The 12277-nt window shown below is 38.0% G+C and overlaps 1 protein-coding gene across 1 annotated transcript in view; it reads left to right on the top strand.

Moving 5' to 3' along the window:
• The window catches only part of FOXJ3 (forkhead box J3), a 101251-nt gene that overhangs the window by 54052 nt on the left and 34922 nt on the right, over positions 1–12277 (top strand). The window contains exon 4 of the mRNA XM_021684242.1: positions 5755–5856. Within this exon, the coding sequence (XP_021539917.1) occupies positions 5755–5856 (102 nt within the window). The remainder of the gene's footprint in view (positions 1–5754; positions 5857–12277) is intronic.

Raw genomic sequence — 12277 nt, 5'->3', positions numbered from 1 at the left:
TTCTTTCCAGCGTAGGTAATTAATTGGTTTGAGACCTTTCCTCTTGTAATATAAGAATTTAAAGCCACACGTTTACCTATAAGGCTGTTTTAACTGCATCTCACAGATTTTGGTATGATGCATCTTTTTTATCATTTAGTTCAGAATACTTTAAAAATTCCCTTGTGAGTCCTATCTGACCCATGAATTATTTATATAAATGTGTTAATTTCCAAGTGTTCCAAATGTTGGATTTTCCTAGGTATCTTACTGTTTTATAATACAATTTTTTTCCATTTCACTCTTTACATATTTATTGAGACTTATTTTGTGACTCAACATGTGCCATATCTTAGTGAATATCTGTGTGCACTTGAATAGGTATTCTACAGCTTGGCATAGTGTTCTCTAATATCAGATCAAGGCATTTTCTAACGTATCCCAGTGTTCTTTTTCTTACTGATTTTTAATTGTCAGTTTTTTTTGCTTCAAGTATTTTTAAGCTCTGTTATTAGTCACATTTACATTTATAATTGTTATGTCTTCATTAGTTCTTTATCAAATGTTTTTAAAATGTCTGATATAATCTGTCTTAGCATCTGTTTTATCTGATATTAATGACCTGAGTCATTTTATCCTTATGCTTCCTGTTTGCAGTGTATACATTTTTCCATGTATTACTTTCAACTCATCTGTGTCTATATGTTTGAAGTTGTGACTGTTGTGGGCGGCAGTTTGCTGAGTCTTTTTTAGTATCTCTCACGATCTTTTTATTGGAGGGTTTAGATTATTAACATTAATGTAATTAATGATCTTGTTAGATTTAGGTCTACATTTTGTTTTCTGTTTGACCTCTATGTTTTTAGTTCCTTTCTTTCCCCCTTTCCTGCCTTCTTTTAGATTACTTAGACATACTTTAGGATTCTGTTTTATCTATTGGCTTTTTAGCTATAGATTGGGACTTATATATTGGGATTTCAGTATACATTCCTAACTTCTTGCAGTCTACTCAGAGTTAATACTTTACCATTTCATACAAAATACAGAAGTCTTCCGACACATGGGTCCCTTTTGCCTCTTTCCTCATCATTCCTTCTAGTTGTAATATGTATGATATCTGCATATACTGGAAGTCTTGCAAGACAGTGTTACAATTTTGCCTTAAATAATTATATGTGGTTCTTGAAGCCTAAGAGGAAAGCAGCAGTCTTATATTTACCCAAATATATGCAGGTCTCCTGGCACCAGATTCTCTTAGTTTTTCTTTCTCTGAAAATGTCTTCCTTTGCCTTCATTCCTAAAGAATATTTTCATATGATATACAGTCTAGATTGAAAGGTTTTTTTTCTTTCAGTACTTTGAAGATGTTTACTGTTTAATGACCTCTATTTTTTTTTAAAGATTTATTTGAGAGAGAGAGAACGAGCAAGGGGAGGGGCAGTGGGCGAGAGAGACAGAATCCACAAGCTGACTCCCCATTGAGTGCTGAGCCCAGCTTGGGGCCTGATCCCAAGACTCTGAGATCATGACCTGAGCCGAAATGAAGAGTCAGCTGCTTAACTGACTAAGCCACCTGAGCGCCCCGGCCTCCATAATTTTTATGAGAAACCTGATCATTTCCAGTTAGTGTTCTTCTGTACGTGAAATGCCATTTTTCTTTGGCTGCTTTCTGTCTTTATTTTTCAACAGTTCAATTATGATGTATCCAAGTGGGATTTCTTTTTAACTGATCCTGATGGAGGTTCACTGTGGGATTCTCAAATCTGTACATTTGTCTTTAAATAAATTTCCGACGTTTTCAGTCATCAGTCCTTCCATATTTTTTCTTTTTCTCTTTCCTCTCCTTCTGGAACTCTAAACATGTTAGACCGTTTGAGATTATCCCATAGCTTTCTGATGCTCTGATCTTTCTTTTTTAAAATCAATCTTTCGGGGTGCCTGGGTGGCTCAATCGTTAAGCGTCTGCCTTTGGCTCAGATCATGATCCCAACCCTGGGATTGAGCCCTGCATCGGGCTCCCTGCTCAGCGGGAAGCCTACTTCTCCCTCTCCCACTCCCCCTGCTTGTGTTCCCTCTCTCTCTGTGTCTCTCTCTGTCAAATAAATAAAATCTTAAAAAAAATAAATAAAATCAGTCTTTCTTATTTTTGTTCCTTAGATTGGGTAATTTTTGTTGATCTGCCTTTGAGTTCACTGATTCTTTACTGTTTTATCTCCATTCTAATATTAAGCCTATCCATTGACTTTTCAAATACAGATAATTATGTATATTTCATTTGTAAATTCTGATTTTGTTCCTTTTTATATTTTTAATTTCTCCACTGTGATTTCCTTTATTACACTTTCATTCAGGTGTGCTATGTTTTTGTTTTTTTACTCAATGAGTAAAAAACTCATTGAGCATGATTGTAATGGCTACTTTAAAAATTTGTCTCATAATTCCAGTATCTCAGTCTTCTTATGGTGGTTTCCATAGATGGTCTTTTCTCTTGACAGTGGATTGCATTTTCCTGTTTCTTGTATGTGTCGTAATTTTGGATTGTATCCTAGTGGACATTGTGTTATGTTATATAGACTCTGGGTTCTGTTATATTCTTCCATAGAATATTGATATTTTTGTTTTAGCTGGTAGTTTACCATGTTAGACTCAAACTGTAAGTTCTCTCTTCTGTGGACAGTGATTCCAATTTCAATTTGATTCTTTAATTCTGTGCTTTAGTTTGCGTTTGCATGTCAGGGGTCAGTCTTTTGTGGTGACTTGTGTGGTGTTTCATAAATAGTATTAGGGTATCCCTTTTGACTTTCTACACTGTCAGATTCTGTTCTCTCTTTGATATCTGGCAGTGTTTACCTGAGCTCTTTTCCCTGGAAGTTCCTCCTGACAGAAGGACAACGCCAGCCACTCACGCTCCACATCTGCTACCCAGCCTTGGGGCAGAGCTGCAAGAAAACAGGAAACTGAGGCTAATGTCTCCAAGTTTTGACTTCTCTCCACATCTGCCTAATCTTCAGAATCCTCAGCTCTTTGTCCTCCTGTGGTCCTTGCTTCCCTCCCCCACCCCCCAATTTGTAGTTGTTATCAGCAGAAGGTTGGTCTGTGGGGATTTCACACCACCATACTGGAAGTAGAACTTGGGTGGGTAGGATTTTGGCAGGGAGTAAGAGGAAACCCCAGAAAGGACCTTTCATAAGCTGACTGGTTCCTCCCAGATTGGACTCACTGATACTTTCTTTGCCCAGAATTTTCCTCTTGGCTGTAATAATAACAGTTATCGAGATATGTTTTGGGATACCTAGATCCTCTGGCTTTTTTTTTTTTTTTAAAGATTTTATTTATTTACTTGAGATAGAGAGAATGAGAGAGAGCAAGCACATGAGAGGGGGGAGGGTCAGAGGGAGAAGCAGACTCCCTGCCGAGCAGGGAGCCTGATGCGGGACTCGATCCAGGGACTCCAGGATCATGACCTGAGCCGAAGGCAGTCGCTTAACCAACTGAGCCACCCAGGCGCCCCGATCCTCTGGCTTTTCTAATCAGACTACTTATTGTCTTAATAACATAGAATCAGTGTGCCTATAACTAAAAATATATACTATACTATTGAGTACATCAAAGCATGTAAAGAGAATGTTGTTTATTCTCTTGATTGAACCAGACTGAAGTATCCATAAAGAATATCTAATTAAAAGATTTTTTTTTTCTAATTAAAAGATTTTAAAAATTTACTGTCTAATTTATAATAGCTGAAGCTCTGAATCTGGCTTTGTAGGAAAATAGTGTCTCATATCAAATCTGTGCCTTTTCTCATTAATCACTATTAAATATCCCTTTGTATCAGAGATCCTCAGCATCAGTAGCAGGTATGTTTTACTAGTCATCATAGCAGCTAGCCCTTACTGTGCATTTCAGGTACTATGCTGAGAGCCTTGCATAAATTATTTCATTAATGCTCTTAATAGACCTCTAAAGGAAGTGACATATCCTCATTTTTATAGATGGGTAAAAGAGCATAAAGGTTGAGTAATTTGCATGCCATCACACAACACCGGCTTTCCTCTTCCTACCAGTGGGGAGGAGTGAGAAATAGTGAACCAGTAGTTGGGTCAGAGAAGATTCAGTTGAGTTAGAGGAACATATTTGCAGTGTTCTAAAGTAATCTTATATGTTAATTTAGGCTTAGCTAAGTTGGGCTGGCATCAAAATTGAGGCATAGACAAAGTTGTCTTTGTAGTTCTTCCACTTGTATTTCATATGAAGCTCTTTGCCACTTTGACCCCACTGTCAATGTATACGCAGCACGTAAGTGCTAGATTCTATCTTCTGGGTGAGGGTGAGGGGTGACCCTTGTCTTTTTCTTTTTTTCATTGCAGTCAAACTGTTCTCCACCGTCATAGGTTATCTGATGAAAGAAATTCATGATGGAGTATTAAGTGATAAATAGATGAATCTTAGAAACGTGGTCTCAGTGAAATTGTTCTCTTTTACATGCAGTGTGATCTTTTAAAAACGCATCTCCACTTGGGACCATGTGTGGCACAAATTTTTTTGGGGGGGGTGGGGCACAAGAGGAATATATACGGAACTAGCATCATAGCCACAGATTGTTTATATCTGTCCTTCATTAGCTTTCAGCATTGAAGTTGAACACTCTTGAGTCTTCATCAAAGCCATAAACATCATCTCTTACAAAAGAAAGAGGAGTTATCACAGTTTATATCCCGGATTCTAAATACAAAATTTTGACCCCCCATATTAGCTTTATAAACAGTGTGATGGGGCGCCTGGGTGGCTCAGTTGGTTAAGCGACTGCCTTCGGCTCAGGTCATGATCCTGGAGTCCCGGGATTGAGTCCCACATCGGGCTCCCTGCTCAGCAGGGAGTCTGCTTCTCCCTCTGCCCTCTTCCCTCTCGTGCTCTCTGTCTCTCATTCTCTCTCTCTCAAATAAATAAATAAAATCTTTAAAAAAGAAAACAAAAACAGTGTGATGAGTTGTGTTATTTAGTACTGTTCAGTTGCGGTAATAGACGAAAGAAGAAAAAACAACTGAGAACCTTAAATCAGAGAGTTTTATTTCTCTTTCAAGTAGAGGTTCATGCTGATAGATTAGACGGATAGCCATCTGTGTCCCACCAGTTCATTCACATGTTGATGTTCCTTCTAATCTTGTCTTTTCAGTGTTCCCTAGAGTATTACCCTTGGCATTTTGATTAAGCAAGATGACCACCACCGTGTCTGTGTCTCAGCCTGCAATAAGAGGGAAAGACAGAGTAGAGGAAAGCAGGTTCTTTTCAAAGACATGATCCAGAAGTTGCACATATCACTCTTGCTCATATCTCCTTTACACAAGTTAGTTACATGGCCACATACACCTTAGTCACACGGCCACAACTACTTGCAAATGAAGCTGTAAAGGTAGTATTTAGCTGGGCTGTCATAAGTCAATAACTATGGGTTTTATTACTAAAAGGGAGAACAGGGGAAATGGATATTAGAGGACCGTTAGCAGTCTCTACTACAGAAGTTTAGAATTTTTGCTCAGCTATCCCACAGTCAATTAAAAGAGCTGGTAAGAAGTAGCCAGACCAATGGACTTTGTGATACCAGGTCAGTAACATATTAACATATAGTAGAAGAGATTTCAGTAGGGATTTAAATTCACGTTTTCAGAAACAAAGCACAAAACTGGATGTTGGAGAATTTCATGAAATACCTTCAAATTGTGTTAAAGTTGCTGGATATATGAGCTAATAATTATTTATTTTGTTCTTGTATTTTAGGCCTCAACTCCATATAGCATAGATTCAGATTCTTTGGGAATGGAGTGTATTATTTCGGGAAGTGCCTCTCCAACTCTGGCAATCAACACTGTGACTAACAAAGTAATTGTTTTTTTTAAAACACTTTTGAAATGTCATTGAATAATACATTTAATTTGCCTTTATAATAACAATAGAGTTCTATATGATTGAGTTTAAAGATGACATAATTTGGCTAGCTTATACATGGCAGCTTGAAAGCTTGAATCCACAATGTTTTGAGGTTATACACAAATCAGAAGAAAATATTTCTCTAAAGAAGTTGGAGGATGCTTATTGGGAATCTCTATTTAATTTAAATTCTTGACAGTGCCAGTTCCCAACTGATAGAATTTTTGAGTCAGTATTTTATTAAATCAGTTCGTTTCAAAAACCGTTGATTACCCCTCTAAATATGTTCTTGAAAAAAAAATTGTCAAGATTCCCAAGGGGTCAACAGAATCCAGTAAAATGAATAATTTGGACAAACTCACAGAGTTCTTTGGTGGTCAGCCTATTTCATGATATTCAAGTGTAGGTGCATATCCAGAAATAGCATGTAGTAGTTTGCTGTCTTTTCCTTTCTTTTCCTTCCCTTCCTTCCTTCCCCTTCCTTTTCTCCCCTTCCCCCTACATCCCTTTCCCTTCTCTTTTCTTTTTGAAGCAAGGGCCAAAACTTCAAAATTTCATGCCAAGTCATTAGATACCTAGTGGAATACAAGTGTTTCTTCTTTACAAGGTAATTTCTTAAGCTCATATCTCAAAACCCTAAAAAGGCTCTGGGAGATTCATGAAGTAACTAAGTTCTGTGCATGTATTTCTTCCCTTACTCGACCACGAGCATCTGAAGCCATATATGTCTCATGCTCCTACTCTCTTTTTTTTTTTTTAAGATTTTATTTATTTATTTGACAGAGAGATAGCGAGAGAGGGAACACAAGCAGGGGGAGTAGGAGAGGGAGAAGCAGGCTTCCTGCTGAGCAGGAAGCCCGTTGCGGGGCTCGATCCCAGGACCCTGGGATCATGACCTGAGCCGAAGGCAGACACTTAACGACTGAGCCACCCAGGCGCCCCAACTCCTACTCTCTTTCAATCTCACTTTCAAATCTTGCTTTTACCCTCTCCTCCTCCCTCCCTTGCTTTCACTTGTTTTTGCTTTATTTCTTCCATTTTATCATGCACACACATAAACACACACACATATATATACATAATTGTACTGATATATACATAGGATCTTTTTATTTGTAGAAAGATAATAAACCAATAGAAGCATACTATCATCTTAGTGACTGATCAGATTTACAATTTAGAAAGGAAACTGACAGCTGAGGTATAGAGTATTGATTTTTCCCAAATACCAATCCATGGAATGATTCCATCAGAATCACTTGGAGGAATATGTGGGTGCATGCGTGCGTGTGTTTAGCGGTGCTGGTGGTAATTCCAAGGTATTATTGCAGGCCTGCCAAATCATTTATTTTATACTTATAGATAGGGTTCAGAAATCTGTACTTTAAGAAATCATCCCTGGGCACCTGGGTGGCTCAGTTGGTTAAGTGTCTGCCTTCTGATTGGGTCATGATCCCAGGGTCCTGGGATCGAGCCCCACGTCAGGCTTCCTGCTCAGTGGGGAGCCTGCTTTTCCCTCTCCCTCTGCCATAACCCCCAGTCGTGCTCTCTGGCTCTCTCTCTCTCTGTCAAATAAATAAATAAATAAAATCTTAAAAAAACAAAAGAAACTATCCCTAATGGTGCCCAACTAAACTTGAGAATTTCTAGTGGAGCATATGGGCTAGAATCATAAATATCCGATACTGTTCCTTATAGTAGTCCAAGTAGGAGATAACTGAAGCCTAAACATAGTAGTAACTTTTAGGAAACAATGACGAAATAGTAATGCTAGGACTTCATGATGAAATAATACAGGGGTCAAAGGAGCTGGAGTGTTTGGACTTCTGCTTCTAGATATGATGGAATAGCTAGTATTAGATTAATCCTTCTTTCTATCTATATAAAATACCACCATCCCCCACTATTAATAAAAAAGAGGGGAGAGGCACTGGAGAACAAAAAGCCATGACTTCAGGGCTAAAGATCCCAGGGAAAAGGGAAATACATTGAGATAAGCCATGCATATTTCCCTTGGGACATTTCTCAATTCTCAATGCATGGCATAGAGGCTAAATAGAAAGCAGAAGCTTAGAGCAGTCATGGGGCTAGGAAGACAAAAACTGGAGTTTGAGGCTACCGAACAGCCAGGGCTTGAGGACTAAGATCCTCTTGAATCTCAGAAGTGAGTTCAACTTCTTGCAAGTAATATCCACTTAAGGCACTTGTTAATTCCTAACTCATATGTATTTGGGCTCAGGCATAGATAAATGAAGTGGATTTTTCACTACTCTCACAGAGAAGAAGGGAACAAAAATTATTGTTCCTGATCTTCAAGGAGGAGGGGAGCCATGGTAAACACTCCAGCCTTTCAAGTCGATAGCTCAGAATGGTTATGTTCTGTGAGTAAGAGCAAACCAAAATTGACCAGCTTCAAATTGTTACTTAGGGTGGTTGCTAATATTTTTTCTGCTTGCCAAAAGAAAACTAAATCCTTTCTGGAAGAAATTAACATCATCCTGAGCTTTTACAAGTTTTCATAAGTAAGATCTCACTTTCAGTAAAAAAATTTTAGACATTACAGGAAACAGGACCAATTAAATAACCATGGGATAGGTAAGGAAAAACAGCATAAACATATTTACAAGTGATCTAGATAATGATTTTAAAATAACTGTCACTAATATGTTTAAGAAAATAGTTGAGTTAGAGAAAATTTATCAGAGAATCGGAATCTGTGTGGAAGAATCAAGAGGATACTCTAGAACTGCAAAATATAGTAACTGAAATTAAGAATTTGGTAGATGGGTTTAACAGCAGATTAGGCACACCAGCGGAGAGAGAATAGTGAACTGGAAGAAATGTCAATAGAAAATACGGAGATTGAAGCACAAAGAAAAACAATGGAAAATTCAGAAAAGCTTAAGAGATAAATGGGATATGGGGGAAGAGGTCTAACTTGTTATTAGGGTTTCAGAGGAGAGGAAAAAGGAGTAAAGAAGAAACAATATATTAAAAATTTTAAACTGATGAAAGATAACACAGTATAGATTCAAGAATTTCTTGAGAGCCTCAAGAAGAATTAAACAAAAACCTTACCAAGCAAAAAAAAAAAAATATCGAGCTGCTAAAAACAAAGATAAAACAAATCTTAAAATCAGAGGCAAAAACAGGCAACTTCAGAGGAACAACAGTAAGCCGGGCACTGACCCCTGAATAGAAATGATAAAAACCAGACACGAGAATGAAATCTGTATACTGCTGAAAGGTAATACCTGCTAATCCAGATTTCTACAATTAAAATTTCTGTGAAAAATGAAGGTTAAATGAATAGGTTTCTACAGAAACAGAATCAAAGAGAATATGTTACTAGTATACCAGTATTAAACAGTTAAAGGGAATTAATTTTTCAGATAGAAGGAAATTATCCTGTGCGCTAAAGAATGAAAAACACCAAAAGAGTATGTCTCTTGATAAATCTAAATGTGTATTGAGTGTTTACAACAATAGCAGTTCTGTTACATAACAATGCCTTTGGGTCTAAAATACTGTAGAAGTAAAAAGACATGACAGTACAAGGGTAAGGCAGAAAGAAATATGGTTGACCCTTGAACAATGTGTTTAGGGGTGCCGACCCCGCCACCTCCTGCACAGTTGCAAATCTGCATGTCTACTTTTGACTTCCCCAAAACGTAATGAATAGTCTGCTGTTGACCAGAAGCCTTACTGATAACATAAATAGTTGATTAATATATGTTATGTTACATGCATTATATACTGTTGTTCTTAAAATAAAGCTAGAGAAAAGAAAATGTTAAGAAAATCTTAAGAGAAAAATATTCTTACAGTCTGTACTGTATTTTTATTATTTATTTATTTGTTTTTAAAGATTTTTATTCATTTGATAGAGAGCACATGCCAGTATGAGTGGGGGGAGGGGCAGAGGGAGAGGGACAAGCAGACTCCCAACCTGATGGTGGGGCTCAATCCCAGGATCCCAACCATGATCCACGCTGAAGTCAGACGCTCAACTGACTGAACCACCCAGGCACACCTATTTATCTATATTTTTAAATCAAACTCTTCGCCCAACATGGGGCTTGAACTCACAACCCTGAGATCAAGAGTTGCGGACTCTATCTACCTACTAAGCCAGCCAGGCACCCCAGTAACTGTTCTGTATTTATCTTTTTTCTTTTTTTTTAAGATTTTTTTTTTTTTTTTTTTAAACTGGGACGAGAGGCAGGGGGAGAGGGAGAGAGAATCTTAAGCAGGCTCCGTGGCCAACCCTGAGATCATGACCTGAACTGAAATTAAGAGCCAGATGTTTAACTGACTGAGCCATCCAGGTGCCCCTATGCTGTGTTTATTGAAAAAATTCTGTATATAAGTGGACCCATGTGGTTTAAATCCATGTTGTTAAGGATCACCTGTAGGTACAGTTAAAGTCTTTGCATTGCATTGGAAGTGGTAAAAGTACTAAGTCAAGGGCGCCTGGGTGGCTCAGTTGGTTAAGCGACTGCCTTCGGCTCAGGTCATGATCCTGGAGTCCCGGGATCAAGTCCCGCATCCGGCTCCCTGCTCAGCAGGGGGTCTGCTTCTCCCTCTGACCCTCCCCCGTCTCATGCTATCTCTCTCTCATTCTCTCTCTCAAATAAATAAATAAAATCTTAAAAAAAAAAAAAAAGTACTAAGTCAAGAGCATGTTGTAATATTTAGGGCAGTGGTTCTTTTAATACATCAACATGTCACAATAACTAAGAGGGCTTGTTAAAACCGAAATTGCTGGGCCTCACCTGAGAATTTCTGGTTTAGTACATTTAATTGGGGTCTGAAATTTTGAATTTCTTTGTTTTTTTTTAATTTTAATTTTTTATTTATTTTTATTTTATTTAAAGTAATCTCCATACCCAGTGTAGGGCTTGAACTCAGCCCTGAGATCAAGAGTCACATGCTCCACTGACTGAGCCAGCCAGGTGCCCCAAAGATTTTACTTTTTTAAGTAATCTCTACACCTAACATGAGCTTGAATTCACAACCCTGAGATGAAGAGTCAACACACACTCTACCAACTGAGCCAGCCAGACACCCCTGAAAATTTGAATTTCTGACAATACTCAGATACTGGTTGTTTTATTGTTTACTACAAGAATAGTAAAAGAATATAAAGTAAGTAAGAGAAAATAATATATCCAAAAGTAGACAAGGAGAAAAATGAACAAAGAAGAGATAGGAAAAACAGTAAAACAAATATGTATTTAAATTGAGTTATGTTGGGCGCCTGGGTGGCTCAATTAGTTAAGCATCTGCCTTCAGCTCAGGTCATGATCCCAGGGTCCTGGGGTTGAGCTCCACGTTGGGCTCCCTGCTCAGCGGGGAGTCTGCTTCTTCCTCTCCCTCTCCGTGTCTATCAAATAAATAAAATATTTTTTAAAAAAGATTGAGTTCTGTTAGGAAATAAATGTAAATGTACGAAGTATTCCATTTAAAAAGTCAAAGATTGTCAGACTGGATGAAAAAATAAAATTCAGCTGTGTGCTGCTTACAAGAGATGTATCTTTTTTTTTTTTTTTAAAGATTTTATTTATTTGACAGAGAGAGACACAGTGAGAGAGGGAACACAAGCAGGGGGAGTGGGAGAGGGAGAAGCAGGCTTCCCGTGCAGCAGGGAGCCCAATGCAGGGCTTGATCCCAGGACCCCGGGATCATGACCTGAGCCAAAGGCAGATGCTCAACGACTGAGCTACCCAGGTGCCCCACAAGAGATGTATCTTAAAGAATTATACGCACACACACATTTAAGGATTTTATTTATTTATTTTAGAGAGAAAGAGATTGTGAGTGGGGGGAGGGAGAAGGAGAGGGAGCTGGAAAGAATCTCAAGCAGACTCTGCGCTGAGCATGGAGCCCGACGTGAGGCTCGATCTCACAACCCCTGAGATCATGACCTGAGCCAAGAGTCAGACACTTACCCAAGTGAGCCACCCAGGCACCCCACAAGAGATATATCTTAAAGGACAAGAAACATTACTGAAAACAAAAATATTTTATTATGCAAAAGGGATCATTTCAATAAGAAACAATACTAAATTTATATATGCCTCAAAAGCTGACAAAACTAAAAGGAGAAATGGACAAGTCCTTGACCAAAGAGGAAGATTTTAATGTATGTCTCTTTATAACTCATAGAAGAAGCAGATCAAAATCCAAAACCCAACTAATCAAACAAATCCTGTTAAAGATGTAGAAGATTTGAACCAGGAAATTAGGATATTTGATCCACTTGATATATATATATAGAATATTACACTTAACAATTGCAGCATATACTTTTAAAAAAAAAGATTTATTTATTTTAGAGAGTGAGAGAGTATGGGGGAGAGAGGCAGAGGAG

Source organism: Neomonachus schauinslandi, chromosome 4 (genome assembly GCF_002201575.2).
Source record: "Neomonachus schauinslandi chromosome 4, ASM220157v2, whole genome shotgun sequence".
NCBI classification, from domain to species: Eukaryota; Metazoa; Chordata; class Mammalia; order Carnivora; family Phocidae; genus Neomonachus; species Neomonachus schauinslandi.
This window is presented reverse-complemented; position numbering and strand designations above follow the sequence as displayed.